General features: G+C 43.4%; 1 protein-coding gene across 5 annotated transcripts in view; it reads left to right on the forward strand.

Annotated features, from left to right (window-relative positions):
- RAP1A (RAP1A, member of RAS oncogene family) overlaps positions 1 to 19,300 on the forward strand; it is a 41,689-nt gene extending 22,389 nt beyond the window's left edge. For all 5 annotated transcript variants that reach the window (XM_082494437.1, XM_082494440.1, XM_082494441.1 and 2 more), the window contains exons 3-9: positions 617 to 700; positions 4,297 to 4,365; positions 6,394 to 6,450; positions 7,842 to 7,982; positions 12,908 to 13,051; positions 16,347 to 16,462; positions 18,576 to 19,300. In XM_082494437.1, coding sequence (XP_082350563.1) covers positions 644 to 700; positions 4,297 to 4,365; positions 6,394 to 6,450; positions 7,842 to 7,982; positions 12,908 to 13,051; positions 16,347 to 16,433 — 555 coding nt within the window. In that variant the 5' untranslated portion in view covers positions 617 to 643 and the 3' untranslated portion in view covers positions 16,434 to 16,462; positions 18,576 to 19,300. The remainder of the gene's footprint in view (positions 1 to 616; positions 701 to 4,296; positions 4,366 to 6,393; positions 6,451 to 7,841; positions 7,983 to 12,907; positions 13,052 to 16,346; positions 16,463 to 18,575) is intronic.
- Positions 19,301 to 19,712: the final 412 nt, after the last annotated feature.

Below are 19,712 nucleotides of genomic sequence, written 5' to 3' on the forward strand. Positions count from 1 at the left end.
AGAATGAGAAGTTTTCTGGGGCTGCGTAGCAAGTTGAGGGAGTTGCGAGATTTCCATAAAAAGGCAGAGCCCTCGCTTGGGCGCACGGGGAGGCTCTGCCTTGGCAGCTGTACGCAAGGCTTGACCTTTTCCAGAGAGAAAATACTGACCTAAAGCCTTCCCTGCTGGGGGTGGGTGGGAGAAGTCAGCCGCTCCACTTGCATCTTTCTGATCTAGCTTTCTTGTCCAATACTTATTGGTTTATGCTGTAAAATGCTGAGAATGCAGAGGACAGCAGCAAGAGCTTGTGCTACCCGGTGCAGTGGGAGTGGGCGCTTGTGGCTGCGCTGTTTTTGTACCATGGTGTATTCATCCTCATCCTCGTCTTCTTCCTCTCCGAGCACCTGCAGGCTCACAGGTCCGGCTTTGGGCATCTCGGATAAACTGGGGCTGTCGGAGCGGCCATCTGAACCTGAGTGCCCAGGTGGAAAAATAAAAACCATAGCTGTTACTAAAGAGGTTTTTGTTCTCGGGAGTGTTTGGCAAAGGGGAGCCTGCTGCTACTTTCAGAAGATACTGTCATAAATTTGTGTGTACAGGTACACTCTTAACTGTTGGCTTTTTTCCTGCTTTCCAGATTGTCGCTATTTGAACAGACCACACCATGCGTGAGTACAAGCTAGTGGTCCTTGGTTCAGGAGGCGTGGGGAAGTCCGCTTTGGTGAGTTTTGGGAAGCAGTTTTGAAACCCATACACAAATTCCAAAATTGGCCTATCTTATTGTGGGCACTGCTTATTAAAATGCATTGGGATATTTGTATGACTTTTAACATGCAGAGTGACCCCCATGTAGCTGCTGTCACGCTGCTGAAATATCTGTGAACTTGTGTCACGTTTTTGGAGAAGCAGCAGGTGATTTATCGCTGTTAACAGTAGTTCGCATTTCATTTCTGCTTCCCGCATGGGTATAGTACTGTAAATGACTGAATGTCTGTAGCTACGTATTAAAAGCCTAACCGAGACTGGAACAGCGAAGGAAGGCTTGCCGTGCTTGGCTGTGAATTAGTGGTGGTTGCAGCCCTGCATAGCTTGAAGGCTGCGTGTTTTCCATCCTGGATAGAACCCGAATGAGCAGCCTGGACTGAAAACACGGGGCAGAATGAGAAGTGACCTCCAGCATCTGCAGCGTGAGGGATAAGCAGACTGATGACACTTTGCACTCCTTAAGTACTTGCGTTGTTTCTCATAAGAGGTTTACATAGCAGAGTTGATAGTAAAGCATTGTAAGAGGGATTTCTGTCAGCTATTTATCACAAATCAGTCAAGCAGCTCGCTCCAACAAGAAAGGCAGAGAACTGGTCAAGTGTAAAGTTATCTGAAACAAGGAATTACACTGTGTTCCTTTTCACAGAAGATAATAGCTGACCAGCCGTTCACGTCGTAAACGTAGACGCTGCTTCTTGCACCGTTGTTGAAATGGGCTGCTGCTAATCTTGGTAAATCACCTGCAGAATCCAGATGAATAGGAGGAAAGATTTTTCAATTATGTACCAAATTTGATGTACTCTTTCAGGGATCCCATCCTAATTTTTACAAGATGCAGGTGTAAAATTTTTTTTATGTACTATAATCTTCCACAGCAGCTTAAGCAATCTGTATTACTTTTTCCACCAGCATCCCCTTGATTATCTTGCTTTTGTTATGTGATGTTGAAAGACTCACTAGGTAAAATACAGCACTTATTAATAGGCAGTATGTTAAAATTATTCAGCATCTGACATACCTGAATTTCCATATTTGTGATGTAAAGTCTGAGTCAGCATCCGTCACTGGCCTTTTTAAAGGCTGAAATGCAAATACTTAGTCTGGTAAACAAAAGTTACATTCTTTTTGACAGTCTAGGTGCTAAGTAAGCATATATTGTGATTTATATGCTGCATTGATCCATTATGTTCATAACAGGACACAATAAGTGCCAATTAGCAGCTGAGTGAATAATATTTAGCTTTCACGTGACTGTCTACTTATTTACAAGCGTTAGCTAGGAGAGGTTACAAGCTGGGATTTAAAATAATATGGAGGTCACTTTAAAATTTCTTTCTTCGAACTGTATAAACTAAAATATCTAACAAAGAGGCTGGTGTTCCTTTTCAGTCCTGTGTTTTCATTACAATATGGTGTTGTTTCACTGCAAATCCTTCTTACTGCTTTAACTCTTCTGTGCCAATACGATGCTGATGGTGCATTTGGTAACGATGACAGGAGAGCAGAAAACTCTTCATAGTTATTAAGGCACAGTTATTCTGCAACTTCTTTATAAGTATTTCCTTTGCAGTAGTTTTCTCCCCATTTCTAATAGGAGTACAAATCTCCTGGAGTGTGAGTGGGTAGACGGTATTACCGAGAGTATCCAGTTGTGCATAGTCTATATAAAACTGGAAACCAAGTTGGGATGCACAGCCCCCAAACTAACAGAAAGTTATAAAGTCTTGGATCCACGCGTAACCTGAAAACAACCCCAGATTTCTATCTTCTCCCTTGGCCTCTGTTTCCTCCTATAATCAATAAAAGTAAAGTACATCAGAGATTAAGAATATCACATAGTTAACTAGGTTATGACTGAAGTTGAATATAATCATAATTATGATTCTGTGTAATTGGTATCTGAATACACAAGCTTCAGCTGGGATAACAAAAATTAGAACAGTGATTTATTAGCAATAAAACAATTTGAGAGGCGAATACATGGGTTCAGTTAATTTTCTTTCAGAGCAGTGTGGTATTTGCAGGTATAAAATAAGAGTGTTGTAGTAGAAAGATGAAATGTCGTGAGTGGTTTGTCAGATTCTCGTGCTGAAGGCTGGTTCACAAACACAGTTCCCAAAATAGACCGGTGCAGATGTGACCAACATCCACGCTCAAATGTTACCCTCCTAGCAAACGGCAACCTTCTGGGGACTCTCTTTGGTTAGGAGCTGTGCTAAGAATCCTAAAATGTAATCTGTAATCCAGAGTTCTTATTGTTGGTTTCCATTGCTGGTATAACACTGTAATCCATGTTAATAGTGGTATCTTATTATAATGAATTTACTGAGATGTGTTATCTGAAAGGCAGACTGGGACAACCATTCAGTGTGACAAGAAAATACTGGAGAAGCAAAGGCTTTGATCGTTAGAGTGTAAAATAGGTTTACATAGTGATACAGGAGGATTTTTAAATGAGGTAGTACTAGAAATGTTTTCTTCTTACATTAAAAGAAAGAGCAAACCATCAGGTTCCAGCACACAGCGCAATGTTCTGCCTGTATCTGGCATATGCCGCTCTCTGAAAGTCTGCAAGTGCCCGTGTGACAAATGTGAACCCTTTTGCAGAAAAATCTCAGCCGTCTGTCCAAGCAAAATATGGCTCCTCGGAAGAGGTAGTGACTTCGCAGAATTTGTATTAAAAAACTTGTGGTGAGTTCAGTTGACAAAAGATAGTTGGTGTGTTTGTTGATTTTCAAGAGACAAGTGCTGGTCCTTGTTACACAAACACCAGCCGACCCTCCCCACGCTCCTGCACTGCGTTCCTACGTTATTGTAGGGGAGAGCGTGGGGACGCGAGGCGAAAAGCAAAAGCGAGCTCTGCCTTGCTGCGGACTGAGAGGAGCCAAAGCACGGCACAACAGCGCTCGGGTGTCCAGAGATGGGCGGCGTCCGAGTGACAGCTTGATGGGAAATGTTTAGAGTAGATTTGCTTTGAATAATTATTAAGAAAGACTTCCTCTTTGAAATGAATGATGTCTCCTTCTCTAATGGTTTCATAGAAATTGAGTATCTGGAGACGCTCCAGAGTTAACTCTGTCTGTGCTCTGCGCATGTAATCCAGATAGCTCCACTCTAACCCCAATATGATTTGAATTGAGATGTGGATTTTTCACAACGTACTTTCCCACAGTGTACTGATTGCCAGTTCTTCTGATTAAATTTCAAGTCTTCCATATTTGGTGATTTTTATTCTTCTAAAGTCGTTGCAGGCACACTTGAAGTAAAGGCATCTTTGAGGATACCATCTGTTATGAAAAAAAACAAGCAAGCAAGCAGTTTACATTTCAAAAAAAGTTTTGAAAACATGCTTGAATATAGTGATTCTACTACGCAAATTTTATTTTAAAGAGTTGAAAATTTATATGTCTTTTTCTCTGCTCCCCACTATGGAATTTTAACAGCAGTATTGAGTAGTTTTTGTCTTGTTACTTTTTCATAAAGTGCTTCTTGGTAAATGTTACCGGTCACCTTCAGTTCACTTAATGTTTTACTTCTTCTCTTTCTCCCCAGACTGTACAGTTCGTTCAGGGAATTTTTGTTGAAAAATATGACCCAACAATAGAAGATTCATACAGAAAGGTAAAATGACATAATTTTTATTTCTTTCAAGTCTCACAGAGCTTGATTCTTTTTAGCAATGCAACAAAAGCTTATCAGAACGAGAAGGGGTCTCTTCTGAGAAAATGTCATGGCTGCATGAAACCACAGCAGGAAAGCGATGCGCAGCAGAGCATCAGTCTTGGAAGTGGTTTCATGCAGATAGTTTCCTTTGGCTTTACAGAGTACTTTACTAATTTAGAGCCCCTGAATGCAATCAGACCAATTGTATCAGCTATTATAAAACTGAATTATCAGGGAATGATAAATTTTGCTGTTAATTGGACCGCTCCCTAACTTAGTTCTATGTAACAGGGGGATTACACCTTTATTACTGCATGTTACCAAGAGCTTTTACTTTAAATCTCCAATGGCTCAGGTTGAGGCAGTTTGAGGCTGCAGCTCTCCTCCATTTGCCTGTTTCTTCATTAGAAGTTACTACACCTGCCCAGAGACCATAGAATCATAGAATTAGTGAGGTTGGAAGGGACCTTTAAGATCATCAAGTCCAACCATTAACCTACCCTGATAAAAACACCACCACTTCTAAACCATGTCCCTAAGCACCTCATCTACCCTTTTCTTAAACACCTCCAGGGATGGTGAATCCACCACCTCTCTGGGCAGCCTATTCCAATGTTTAATAACCCTTTCAGTGAAAAAATGCTTCCTAATATCCAATCTAAACCTGCCCTGACATAACTTGAACCCGTTTCCTCTTGTCCTATCACTTGTCGCCAGGGAGAAGAGGTCAGCTCCCATCTCTCTAAAACCTCCTTTCAGGTAGTTGTAGAGGGTGATAAGGTCTCCCCTCAGCCTCCTCTTCTCCAGGCTAAACAACCCCAGATCCCTCAGTCGTTCCTCATAAGGTTTGTCCTCCAGACCCTTCACCAGCTTTGTAGCCCTTCTCTGGACACGAGAAGGGCTGGTCAGTCTGGTGTGTTTTCCTGGACCAGCACCAGTTTTCCCTCATCCTGGGGTCGGAGCTGTGGTGGTTGGCAGACCAGTGCGCTGCCCGTCCTCCTGCCAGGGCTTCTGAGGGACACCTGGGGCAGACCCTGTTACTCGGCTCTGTTTGCTTTCATTTGTCATGTAACTATTACTTCAAAACATAAGGATATCAATATTTGATATGTGTGTGCTATCCGTAGAAGTTGTTAAAGAGGATATACACACCGTTCATCACAGCAGGTGACATTACTGTAGCATAGCAGTTGCCTCTTGTTTTCTTTTAGGAATGGCTGTTTTGCCATTTAGTTCAAATGCATTCTGCTTGGTTTGAAGGCACTTAAATTCTTTACGACCGTTTTGGATGCAGGCTTGCAATCGCTGAGCAAAAGTCCTTGTCAGGATCCCTGATGCTGTCGTGTTACGTAATTCTATCAACAGAGTGGTGCTTTCTTCACTCGGTTGATGTCAAATAACCCATTGTTTTACAGATTAGCATAAATGTTACCATAATTAAAGGCACCAAAACATAAAAAAAAAATTTGTAGCATTTGTGCCTGTGATAATTAAATGTAAATTGTATTATGGGTTCTGCTGTTAAATTCATTTGACTTTCCTGGAGTTACCCTCGTTGGATCTGAGACGTTTTTCAGAGAGTAGAACACTTGCTAAGCCTAGCTGTGAGGATCGCTAAATATTTTCATTTTTCTTTTCTTCCTTACGCCCTTGTATCCCAGCAGTAAAGAAAAACTGAAGTTTAAGGTCCTTCAATCTGTAAGAGTGGATTTTATCGCACTTAAGTTGAGAGGTTTACAATGAGCTGCTCATTTAGGCTTTTATAATCAACAGTCCTGGAGCATAAGTGAGCTGACCCAAATGCCTGGCTTGGGGCGTAATTAATCCTCTAATAGCAGTGCCTCTTAGCGTTGGGGAAGTGCAGGTGGCTGGGTCACTTAGAGAGGTCTTTGTGGCAGAAGTAAAAATTAAGCTGATATTCCTCTTGCTTATCCCATTTCAGACTTTAGTTTTAACTGCATTCGTCTCTTCCTTTTTTTTCCCCAGCAAGTGGAAGTAGACTGTCAACAGTGTATGCTTGAAATCCTCGATACAGCAGGGACAGTAAGTATAATTTCTTTTTCTGATTGGTATGGAGTTTCTTTATTAAGAATGAGGTGAGATGTTAAGAGTAGAACTAATACGGATGTAATAATCCTGCCCAGGCAAAAAAGTAGATCAGCTGCTATAATTCAAATTAAAACCCAGTGTGGTGAATGAGCCTTCTGCAGCATTGCCTGCAGCGTTGAGAACCCGTTCCCCGGCCAGTGCCCCAGTGCTGGGACACAGAGGCTGGTGCATCCTGTGCCACTCGTCTCCTCTCTGCCATCCACCATCGGCTCGCTATCAACATACTCATTTGGGAGAATTTTACGTGTTAATTTTGCAAGTGGCCAGAATACACACCGATTGAAGCCGCTTCCAAACAATGCATAGGGATTGCCTCCCAGCCCATCACATCAGCCTGCATGGAGAGGATTTCATCAGTAAAGATCCTGTACCTGTCAGGGAATACTTCTCTACCCAGGAGGCACCTCCCTGGTGCTGCCCTGTGCTGCTCCGGGTGGCCCGTGTTGTCCTTCCAGCCTGAGAGCTGCCGCGACTCCCTGTCCTGTGCCACTGTCACTTGCCGTCCTGCAAAGTCCTGGCACTAAATAAACAGACCTTGTGATGGTTGAGTGCACATCACAGGGGGAGGACACGCTTCCTAAAAGTCGGTTTTATTTAGAAAGCTTTGAAAATTATTAACAGCAATGCAAAGGCGTGGAAGCAGAAATCATTGTTACAGGGTTCGGGTAAAGCTTCCTTTCACAGGCAGGGACAAAGGCAGCTCTGATCTGGCACAGATTTTCCAGCCTGCTCTTGCATTTCATTGCATTGAACCTTTAAGCCATTTTCATGCTAGAGATGACTACGATCTAACTGGGTATGTTCGGAGGTGATCAGGCAGTGCCTTCCCACGCAGTCGTGCTCACAATACATGGTGCGTGCGTGACACCTAGGCCTGTTTCAATATTGTGTTAGAGGAGAAATTGAATTTCCAGTCCATATCTGTTGTCTGGGGAATCGGTCTGATGGCAGACTCGTGCTTAATGCCATATCAGAAAATAAATGAAAGATCACTATAAAACATCAACCAAATCTTAAAACCTTGTATTATGGTTTGGGGCGTACAACAGTCTGTCTGCAGGTATATTTTTATTGCTGCTCTTGAACTTTTTCCTGTTTTTTTAAGAAGCCTTTTTCTGTATTAGGGGAAAAAAAGCAAAGGGGAAGAGATATGTTAATGCTTGTATTAAATTTGCATGCTTCAGTGGATTTCTGTAAGGGATAAAAATGTAAATGCATGCTGTATGGTACTATAGTCTTGTCTCCATTACAATAAAAGTATTCCTTTGTAAATGTTCATTAGCTGCATCCGCTAGCTAATTACTTTTTAAAATATTTGATTACAGGAGCAATTTACAGCAATGAGGGATCTCTATATGAAGAATGGTCAAGGGTTTGCACTAGTATATTCTATAACAGCACAGTCCACATTTAACGACTTACAGGACCTGCGGGAACAGATTTTACGGGTTAAGGACACTGAAGACGTAAGTAGAATATTTTTTGCTTTGCAAACTTTTAAAATGTTTTTGTAACTAGGTATACAGGAATTTGTGAGCAAATTTCTTTCTAAGAATATTCTTTGCTGTATAGCAAAGTTTTGTGTTGAAATAGGTTTCCTTGGCGTTGTTAGTTATTTTCAGTGTTATTTGAGGTCCAACACCTACTAAGTGGCATAATGAAGCCAGATTTTCAAATGTACCGGAAGGCTAACAGTCGTTGGAAATGGTGGGAGTTGATTGAAAAACAGCTTGTTTGTTTCTTTGTTTGTTTTTCCCTCTCTCCTTTCAACTCCTTTCCAGTATTTGCATTTTCTTCTTTCTCTGTGCTTTAGTGGTACTTAATTTCCCTCAAAGTTAAGGAAAAATAATAGTCAAACTCCCCAGTAACGATGTTCTTAGTAGCTCTCCAGCTGTCTTTCAATGGAGACTAACATTGCTTTTCCCAAATGTGTGAAGTGGAAACAGAAGTACAAAGCTGGGACATTTCCTGAAGGTCGGCTGTGAAGTCTCTCGAGTCCTGCCGCAGGGCGGTGTTGGACGCTGTGCCCTCTGTGCCGTTCACATGCGTACGGGTCATAATCCAAGTTGATGAACTTGAACTGCAAATAGAAAAGACGTGTTCAGTTTATTGACCAGACTGTGCCTTGTAATTTAAGCGTCATTACCCTTTTTCTTTTTTCTTTCTTTTCTCTCTTTTTTAAATTGCTGAATGTTCCTTTATTTTCATTTCTCTCTGTTGGGAAGGGCTGGGGAGGTGGGATGAGAGCCTGTTCAGCCGCCTCTGCTCCAGCTGCAGGACCTGTTCCTTAGGTGGAGGAGCCCTGGCTCTTGCAGCACGAAGTGGAGATTCCCTTGCTGTAGCTGCACAGAGTCTCTCAGTTTGGGCACTCAGAACCAAAACTTCTACAGAATTTTAGGTTATCGTATGAAAATGTGCTTATCCTTTTCTGAGGGAAAGGAGGATGTTTAAGGGTCTGTGGCTCCCAACGTGTGTGTATGAGCAGAGGGACTCAGCTTTGCTCTGCGGGTGCCCGTCCCCGTGAGCGGCAGTGGCACCCCGCAGCCCACCCTCACCCTCCCGGGCTGGTGAACTCGCGCAGTTTTCTTTGTTCCTTCTGTCATTTGACAAAATCTGCAACCCAAAGGAGATCATGCAGTTTTATGTATTAAATCATTACAAGACTCTTTCAGAGTCTTAGCTAGTGACGCAAGGTTGTAATTTTGGTTGTTTAAATCCCTTTTTACAATAAGGAAAAGTGACATTAAGACAGTTTGCATTCAGCCCTGTTTGACAGAAGAAAACTATCTACTGTATTTCCAGTTCAGGCCCCAACTCCTGTAACTGGAACTCCTTGGTGGGCTTTTAACTTCTCAACGTATGATGTAGGTGAGGTTGCCGGTGGCTTTTGCCGGTGGCTGGTGGAGACGTGGGAACTCTGTCTCTGTGTAGGCTTCCTCCAGAAGAAGCTGAAATTAATTTTTTTTGCCTAACAGTTGGTAATGTATTCAAGGGTTTGCCCTGAGGAGTGTGAAAAAGATTGCCTATTTTTCCACTGACAACTTAAAAGTAGCCGCTGCCTTTGATGTCGATGGCTTTCGGTTGGTGTCAGCCGCTCTCTGGTCCCCGAGGGGCTGGGGAGCAGCAGCCGCTCGCTCCCAGCCCTTCTCTCCCTACAGCACGGGTGGGGAGCCCTGGGGAGCAGTGAGCAGGGCCGGGACACGTATTTAGGCCAAATCCTGGTAAGCTGTGTGCATTGTATTTAAACCGCCGTTCAGGAGGATGCAGTTTGCACAGTGAGATGGGATGCGCGCAGCCCGCAGCTCCTTTCTCTCGCATCTTCAGTGTTGCGTCTCCCGATTACCTTGTTTTGAATGGCTTTGGTTCCCTCCTTGGTTTAACAAGCTGAACTTCTCTTTATGCAAAACTGATTTTCACTTAGGTAGGGATTACGCTTGCATAAATCCCTGGTAACACGAGTCCTTTATTAGCTGCAGTCAGAGCCCAGCGCTGCGCTCGCTGTGCTCGCGGGAGGGGAATGTGCACCGTAAGCTGGTCAAGTTCATCGGACAATAGAGACTGTTGCTTTCATTTTTACTTCAGTGATTTGATTTAATTATTAAAATGCACTTATTTATTTTGTGTTAGGGGGATGTTACTTGTTGAATCCAAGCTTGAGAACCTTCTGAACATTTAAGCCATGTTCTGCTGAGTTAGGAAAATGTGCTCCTTCCTGTATTTAGTTTCAGAATGTGTCTTTTAAAATCCCAATACTTAAACCATTAAATTATGTATGTCTAACAAAGTTCAAACTCTAGTCTTCTACATGAAATATTAAATGATCAAAAGCTAGTTGTTTATCAATCTCTGGGTTTGGCTCTATGATAAACAATTACTACCTTTTGAAAAAATCTTATATTTATAACCTTCATGTCTATGGTAAACCTATACTGTTTACCCATGTATCACCTTTTTTTCCTGTTATTTCACATCTTAGTATACTTTATTTTTTTGCTGTACACGTTCAAAACACATTTTCGTGTTTTGGTATGAGAAAATTTCTCTTAACTATCTAGAAAGCTGGGATTAAGCTGATAGAGCTGTAACTATCTCTGATGTGAAATGTGCCTTTTTGAATTTGCCTCATCTGCATTATTACTTCAAGCTTCTGATGTCATAAGCAAAACTTATTTTTCAAAAATAAAAATAGGATCATTTCCTAATCAGTATGGCTGTGAGTTTTAAATACAAAAATTAATCTTGAATGTAGTTGAATCAGGAAGAGACTACAAATACTAACATTGAAGTAGATTAAAAACGTACAGCGTGTTGTAAATTACCAAAGGAAGTAGATGATGATTTACTTTCCAGCTGGAAAGTACTCATTTTCTGTTCAAAGAATGAAATGCTTCAGGAAATGGAGCGGGGTGCACACCCATTATCAGCAGTTCTTTAGGTGTTCTCTACTTTTTCATAGCGCACGGGAAACAGGATGCTGTCGCTGCTGTGTGCATGTGGAGCACTGCAGTGTGTCCTGCGGCCCCGCCGCCGTCTCGCTTTCCAACATCCACCTTAGCTCTGGCTCCGTAATCCCCTCCCATTGATGCGGGATGCAGGTTGCAAAAGCAAACTTGCAAATGATACATGACCCACAAGTCTCGGGCGTAGAAAGTCCTGAGGGGTGTCCCTGTTGCCAGACGGCGGTGGCAGCATGCAGGCTGGGGCTGGGGAGCCTGGTGGTGCTGGGCTGGGTGCCCCAGGAGGGGTCCTGCGGGGGGGCGGGCAGTGGCTGGGGCTGCGCTGCAATCTCACCCTCTTGTAGGTATGGAAATGGCACCTGAGGGTAGGTCAGTTTGGTTGTTATGGAGTTTTGGGGAAGGCTTTGGGTGGATTTTGTTCACTTGCTTAAGGTCTTTTTTACCTATTTGTGACATCTTGGCGGGCCGCAGCCGTGGTAGAGACTGCCTGAGAAGCGGAGAAAACCACCTGAAATCGGGTATCAGGATGTTATTTCTGAGATGTCTTAGTATTGTTTTTAATCTATCTTTTTGCCCGATTGCTTTCGCCTGAAAGAGTTTTAACTCAATATCTAACCACAATTGATGAGAGCGGGTCTCCTGCTGCTTACACTCACCAGCGCTTCCTCTGATACTTTCTCAGACAAACAGATTTATAACTTAATGAGTGCAGACTTCACTTGCTCTCCACACTGCGCCAAGCAAACACAATCGCAGCCCTGGTGAGGAACCGGTGAGATACAGCTGAGCAGGAGACCCGTCCTTTCTGTGGGCCCTCGTGCCGTTTGTGGGAGGGCCGGGCAAGCCGAGGGACCCTCCTTTCTGTGCTGCCTCCTGCAAACACATCAGTAATAAACATTTGCTCCAGCCAAGGTCGTTTTCCTACGGTATTAGATTTCTCTGTTTTTGTGTAGGAAACGTCACAAGGAATATGGTTTCCCCAAGGCGCTTTCTTCCTCATGAGGGAGCGAGAAGGTGACTCGCCCAGGGACTTCAGAAAGCCAGGAGCTTAAGGAGAGGGGCAGATGCCCTTTCATCATTGTCTTGAACAAATTATTTGCCTGTAGTTGCGTCACGGGTGCAGGATGAATCTTTGGAACGCGTATCAAATGTTTATTTTAATATTGCGTGAGATTATTTATTGGAAGTGATCAGGAGCTTAGCTGCTAAATGGTCACTAGTTGGAAATTTAATTATTCTGATCTTGTAAATATTGAGCACAGTGTTTGTGCCTTTTGTAGTGAACATCCTCTTTTCTGTGTGTATGCAAAACATGTCAGTAGTACGATATTGCATTGAGTTGAGAAAGGCCTTGTGCACAGGGCTGTGGCTGCACAGATCTATTCCTTTTTATTCCACGTCCAGGGCAGTGCTTTTCAAAGTCCTTCCATTTATTGTTGTGTGGCTTGACAACGGGTTGACGGGACAGGTCAAAGGGGCTGAAACATATAACGTATGTCTTAAAACACATGCTGTATGTTCTGCTGTCTAAAATAGGCCGTTGGCCTACTGTCACATGCGAGTCCTGAAATGCATTGGTAAATTAAGGTTTTGACTAGAACAGTGTTGGATGTAGAGATCAGAAAATAAATCTTTACTAAATTAAGATTGTGCTGAAATATTACCGCTTGGTTTTAAGGTGTCTTCCACGTGTCTAATTCTTGGTGAACCAGCGTGTCTAGAGTATGGACTTTCTTCAGCCCCTTCCCAGCAGGCATCTGAATTCCAGTCTAGTCTGTGGGCTCTGCTGAACTTCTGATTTTTATTGTTTTTCATACTGTCTATATTGTCTTTCCCCTTCCCCCCTGCCATGCCTTTGTAAGCCACAGCATTACAGTCCATGTTGTACGTTAATTTGCTGATGCATCTCTTGTTCTTGCTTGTCTCCTCTCCAGGTTCCAATGATTCTGGTTGGCAATAAATGTGACCTGGAGGAAGAACGTGTAGTTGGCAAAGAACAGGGTCAAAACTTAGCAAGACAGTGGTGTAACTGTGCCTTTCTAGAATCGTCTGCAAAATCTAAAATCAACGTTAATGAGGTAACTAGCAGCTGTTCCCTTGTCTTTCCTCCTTCTGCATGAACACCACATTAAACCAGCATGCAGGCCTTCATATAGTTCTTAATCAGGAAGATTCAGGATGATTCTGAAATATCAGCCTAAGAAAAGCTTGCGACACAGTGTATTTAGCTACCGCTTTCTGTTTATTTTAAGGATATCTGCTCCTTTTTCTCTGTAAAGGGTGGGTGACTTCTCCAGGTAAGTGGTTTCTATAGCCTGTGTCAGAGGACGTGAATAGCAGAGGGTCCTGAGTAAGCCCAGATAACTGGGTGACTCTTAGCTTAGATAAACGTTATTTGGAAAGTATACTTTTTCAAGATAACTGCTGCTGCTATTCAGAGTGTGGATTATGCCCCATTGTATTACATGTCATGTTGCGTAGTGTTGGCTGTTGTTTTTCAAAGTATTTGCTTTTCACATTCCTGCTATGTCTGGCTGCTCAAGCAGACATCCCGTCACAGTCCTCCTCTGGTACGCCACTAATTTACTGAGACCATGTCCAAACATATATCTGTCTAAGCAGCAGTTCCCCATGTCTGAATGAGAAACACCTTTGCAGTCAATGTGCCTTTTGCTGCTGCCCGAGGTAGTGTAGTTCGGTGGCGGGAGCTCTGCTTGACATCAGGCACCAAATTTTTATTCTCTGCTGTGAATTATCTGACTGTGACAGAGGCCAGGTTTGCAGCCACAAAAGCTAAGGTGACCCCATTGAGCATAGCTGGTGTGGTGCCAGGAGATAACTGGGACCGTTTAGAAGGCTGTGTGATAAGCAGGAGCAGTAGGATCTTGGACCAGACCCAGCGTTAATTTGGCAGCTTGTGGGACGTGCGCGGCACTGCATCACCCGGTTGGAAGGGAAAGGAGCTCCAGGCTGCATGAATTGCTGTGGCTGGGATTAGCCTAGCCGTAGCGCGCACTAATCTAACCTGGTAAATATAGCTCGCTGAGCTAGACTCCTGCCAGAAGGGATTTTTTTTGTGTTTGTGTCTGAGCTGTAGTAAAACTACGGCTGTTAAGCAAGAATCTAGTGGCTCAGTCATCAAACAGATCACCACGGAGTGTGACAAATTCTGTTTTATTTGTATTTCCACAGTTTGTGGCAGAGACTGACCTCTCATTAGCCAAAGCTGCCGTAAAGCTCTGCTGAGAGCTGTGCAGGAAAGGGGATTCTCTGGTAGGCGGAACACTGAACTGTCCTGGGGCGAATGCACGCCCATGTTTTACATACAGTCATCTTTAATGTGTGAATCCCGTGTCTTCGTATTTCCCTGTCCTGTCTGCTGCCTCCAGTGAGACTCAGATCATAGAGAAGAAAACTCTTATCTGGAAGATTAGTTTCTGGTTTTATTGTCATCTTAATTTTATGGTTTTCTGCCAGTTTATATTGTCTGGTTATGAAAAGCATAAAAGCTGAGGAAATCAAAGAGAAGAAACACCATGAGTCAAGCAACTTATTGTACTGGTTAATTTTTTGTTCTGCTGGCTCACAGACTGGGGAAGCATTTGCATAATTCTGGGTTTGGGGTTTTTTTAGCTACTTTTGGACTTTCTAACTTTGTTAAAAATCTGGGCTAAAGTATGATAAATTTCTACGTGCGTTTGCTGAAAGTGAACCAAACCTTTCATACAGATGGTGAGCGTTTAATACAGGTGAGAGTCAGTCTCCATAGCAGCGCTTCAGATGTCTTTCTGGTGACCTGTGTGATGCTCTTGCACTACACTGACTTTTCTTAGGGATAGTGGCATTCCCAAAACCTTGCTGCAGACTTCACTTCCGTACTCACAGTCAGTGCTAGCACTTAAATGATCTAACTTTAGATTTTTTTTTGGAGGGATTTTCCCCCTACCTTAGCCGTGGGAAGGCGAGAGAGGTCTATCTCAAAGCGTTCAAGGATCTCATTTGGCAGAGCAGAGATGGTTGGTGCTTTCAGAAATTCAGACTCCTCCTGCACTTCATAATCATGTTCAAATCTCCTTGGCTCTTGTTTATAAAGGCTTAAATACTGAAAGCTGGTTTGGATCAGCATAGGAGATGCCACTTGTTAATTGGCTTCTCCTGCAGAAACTTTTTCTTTATATCTCATCTGTCCACTTTTGAACGTCTTGGCTTTGTCCGTTGGAGAGTACAAACTGCTACTTTTGCCTGAGGCTGACAGGAGAAAACTGTGGCAATAAGCTTAGTAAAGGAGCGTGAGCAACTCAAATGCTGTTGTAAAATATTTTACATGAGACCTTAATAAAGCCGCCATCATGTTCATTTCATTTGAAACTATTTAACTGTGCACTACTGCCTTTTCATGTAGGCAATAGCTGGAAAATCTTAAATTTCCAGTTGTTGCACTGTTTTATAAACTGGTTCTTTGTCTTCTGAATTTCCTTGGAATCAACAAGAATTTGTGAGCTGTCAGGCACTCCGGGAAGGAACAAAGTAAACAAGGACAAGGGTGGAGCCTTCTGAAGGTTTAAATATTTCTCCTCAATACTGTGACCTGGCTCCAAGCATTTTTGCAAAGCTCATTTTGCTATAAATGGGTTGAGTATTGCTGGGAAAACAACTCACAGCAAAAGCGTTCACAAGAAACCCGTCTCAGAAGCTGAAAGAGGCCCCTGTAATCGTCTCCTTCCAGAAATGTCCGAGTTCGGGGCAGATGTTTTGCTTCTCCTTGCTAATTTTATTAATAAACTCAAATGATTAGGCCAAGCAAAAAGCTTGAATGCGTTTGGCAAAAAGGAAGATTAACAGTGCATCCTATGCAGCGGGTGGATGAAGACCCCTTGTGAAGGTGAGAGCCAAGGGAAAGGGATGCCTTTCCCTGCGGTGAGAATATGCCGCTGCTGGTGCAGCACTGCTCTGCAGAGACACTCGCCAGCCCAGGGACCACCGGGGGAAGATGGTCCTTACGCCTGTCTTAAAAAACCTTTTGTCGTTCCCCAGTTTTCTCCCACTTTCCTAAAGCAAGGGGTTTGTTGCCATTTCATTGCTGTCCTCTTCTGAAGCCTTTGGTCATATGCAACCTGAAGGAGAAAGCTGTGTGCCGCAGGGTATGAGTTTACAGCTCCCTTATGTTCTGCACACTGCTGTGAGCTCTGCGCTCTCTTGTGCCATAAGCAGTTGCTTGAGAAACATGTTTAAGCAAATGCAAGCAGTTTATCTGAGTTTCTGAGACTGCGGCCCCCAGGAAAGAGTATCAGCTTGCTGACCTGCCTGACTTTTGACACTGGCGTAGTGTTTTATCGCTTTGATTTTTCAGTTTGTGTTTTTTTTCATTTTCAGATCTTTTATGACCTGGTCAGACAGATAAATAGGAAAACACCAGTGGAAAAGAAGAAGCCTAAAAAGAAAACATGTCTGCTGCTTTAGGCTCCCATCGTGCAGCAGCTCTGAGCCAGGTAAGAGGCGTCTGAATTCCACCCGCAGCTCAGGACCATGAGCTGCTCCCAACAGAGGGAGGACTCATTCCCCTTCCCTCCACTCCTCATTTGTTGGACTTCTTAAAAAAAAGTCAGTTCCACTGACTGACCTGGCAGGGAAATATCTGCTTGTCTCCCTTCTCCTTTTGCTTGGGTTGATGAGTGCAACAGAGCAGGAGCTTCCCTTTCACTGTTGCAGGCTCTCTCTCTGTCTTGCGACACCATGCTCTGGGCCACCATGGCTCAGTTTTGCTTCCTTTTTATCCTCTCCTGAAATTTAGTAGCATCTATGTAATTTGTGTTACTGTTGCAGCTGCTGTCTCAGTCCTAGGTGCTATGGGGACAATTGCAAATTGTGAGACATGGATTTCAACAGCACAGAAATAAAAAGCTGCCCACCAAAAAAAAACCAAAACAAAAATGAAAACAGAAAAACACCCCAAGGTTGGACATAGCTATAAATAATCTTCCTGTGTATCTTGGCAGGGTACTCTGTGTGCTTACAGCTGTTCTATCGCACTCCTGAAAGAAATCAGCATTTCTGTAGCTTCAGGTTTTGGACAGAAATACCACCTGGGCTGCCCTGTGAGCTGTTAGTGTGTTACACACGGGTGTGCTGTGCGGCACTGCGGGGACAGGGAGGCTGCGGCGTAAATGGCCCTTCTCGACGCTAGGAAGTTAGAAATGGTCAGAAAGCAAGCAGGTCGTCCCGGACGGTGCTTGTAGCACACAGCACGGTCAGGCTGTGAGCGCGGCAGGGCAGTGGCAGCCCGGCCCCGGCCGAGTCGGGCAGGAATGAACTCACCGCAGTGCTCGGGCTGCGCCGGCTGCCTGCCTGATCCGCTGCTGCACAGGCTGCCAACTTCTCATCTTTTCTGTGACCCACCAGAAGCTCTGTGTTCTGTTCTTTAGCTTCATAAATAGGCGTGGTGGAGCGGGCAAAGCAACTCAAGTGCCCTTCTCCTACACAGTTTGAAACAAACTCCTGGTCATAGCAGGATTTCAGGGATGATTCCTGAAGACAGGTGGCTCTCTGCCTTCTGCTGGGTCTGACGTTCATGCTGTAGATGGCCACGTATGCAGCCTAGGTGTGACCGAGCAGGATAAGTGGAGCTATGCAGTTAACCTGGCTTCTAATCACTTGTCCTTTACTGAGCGATGAGTCTCTTACCCTGAGCTTTGAACGCCAGAAAATGATAGCTTAGGGTTGTGGGAAACAATGGCTTTAGGAAGAGAAATTGAAGAGTACATCTCAAGTGGCTTTTCCTGTTCCTCGGGGGATATATCTGAATTCAGGTAGTGTGGTGTCAGCCAGGGTGACTGCACGGAGGATGTGCTCCCTGCCGGGTCGGCGTGGCTCTGCCCTTGCCCTCCTGCCCGGGGTCCCACGCCACAGAGCCCGGCGTCAGCGGCCGTGTAGCACTGAGGCAGCAGCAGCTGCTGAAGGAGTTTCTGCATTCAGTTACTGATGAGACTTCTCACAACGTTGACTTCTACCTGAGCCCCCATATCTGCTCTAGATGGTCAAAATACTTCCCAGTGTCTCTCCCATTCTTTGTAAATTTCTTCCCAATTGTAAATTGGAATTTGTAAATCTCAATTCCCAAGTCTGTTGTTACAGCTGGAATAGGGCTCAGGGAGGTCTACAGTTCATTAGACTTTGAGTGTCTCAGACATATAAAAGATGAAATCCCTCTCCCATAAATTGTTCATCTGTTGCTGAATTCAAAATCCACTTGAAGGCTGCCTGTCTGGTGAAGCAGAGGAGTTGGATGGGCACCGGCGTTATCACCGCGGAGCGACAGGGTGGTGGCTGCCGTCCCTGCCCTGCTGCGGTCAGGATAAACCCAGAACTTGTTTCTTAGAGTTAGGGTTTCCAGAGTCTCTTTTCTTTCTGTACCTCCGAACTCGAGGACAGTGGGAACAAACCCCAGTGCTGGCAGGAGAGAAGCTGAAGGGCTGCCCGTTTCCACCAGGCTGAGTGTGGGCCGTTGTCTGGGGAAGCTGTCGGGCCTTTGGAGACCATTCGTCTCGTGGGCAGGATGCGAAGCATACCCCCATCATCTCTCTTTCTTTTTTTTCCTTTTTCTAGATTGCAGGAATGAAGAACTGTTGCCTAAATGGAAAGTGCCAGCATTCCCGACTTCAAATCCTTATGGAAATTAATAACATATCTGAAGAAGCTTCTCCTGTTTTTATATACTCTGAGAAGAATTTAGATCTTAAAATGGTTTGCACACAGTCCCCGGAAAAAGAAATTGCTCTGTGTATATCTCTTGGAAATTTAAGACAATAATACTCCTCCTTTGCAATAGCAGTTAACGGATGTGAAAATGAATATAATTGACTCTAGCGTATGATTATACAAAGGAGCATGGATGCATTTCAAATGTTAGATATTGCTACTATAATTAAAATTTCATATTGACCCTTTTATCATAATTTCTCCCCATCAAGCACTAAAAATATTCCACCATTATATTTTATATCTATAACTATAGATATATATTACCTGAAATTTCCCTTTGAACTCACTGCAACAAATAACTTTTTTGAGTCATTGACTTCATTTTATATTTAAAAGTTACAGAATATCATTATTTTCATTCTGCCATTGTATTCTAATTAAAAATGTTTGTGCATAATGCTTTGGAAAAATGGGTCTTTTATAGGAAAAAAACTGGGATAACTGATTTCTATGGCTTTAAAAGCAAAAATATATAATATACTAAACCAACTCTAATATTGCTTCTTGTGTTTTACTGTCACAGATTAAATTACAGCTTTTATGAATGATTAAATTTTAGTACATTTTCATTTTGTTTCTGTGTTTTTGTTACGGTTTCCAGGCTTTGGGTTTTATCTTTTTTTTTTTTTTTTTTTTTTTTTTGTTAATTCCTCTTCCATTCTGGTAGATGAAGTATTTTGTTATAACCAATACCACCAGTATGTCGTTATGCTGATGCGATGTCTTCATGCACGCTCCGTGTTGGATGTATTTAATCATACCACACGCTGAAGTACAGAAGGCTACTTTTAATTAGTTTTGTATATTCTTTTGAATGTTTAAAGATTGTATTCTGCTGAAAATACTTCCTCTGTACAATTCTTTTTATATGTACAAATTTGGTTTAATAGTTTATCAAGGTCTGACTTTTACTGTGACCCCGGGTGTCGCACTATCGGGTACTCTGGGGGCAGAGTCCCTGTTTTGAGAGTGCCCCCCGCC

This window comes from Vanellus vanellus, assembly GCF_965231255.1.
Source record: "Vanellus vanellus genome assembly, chromosome: 23".
Lineage (NCBI taxonomy): Eukaryota > Metazoa > Chordata > Aves > Charadriiformes > Charadriidae > Vanellus > Vanellus vanellus.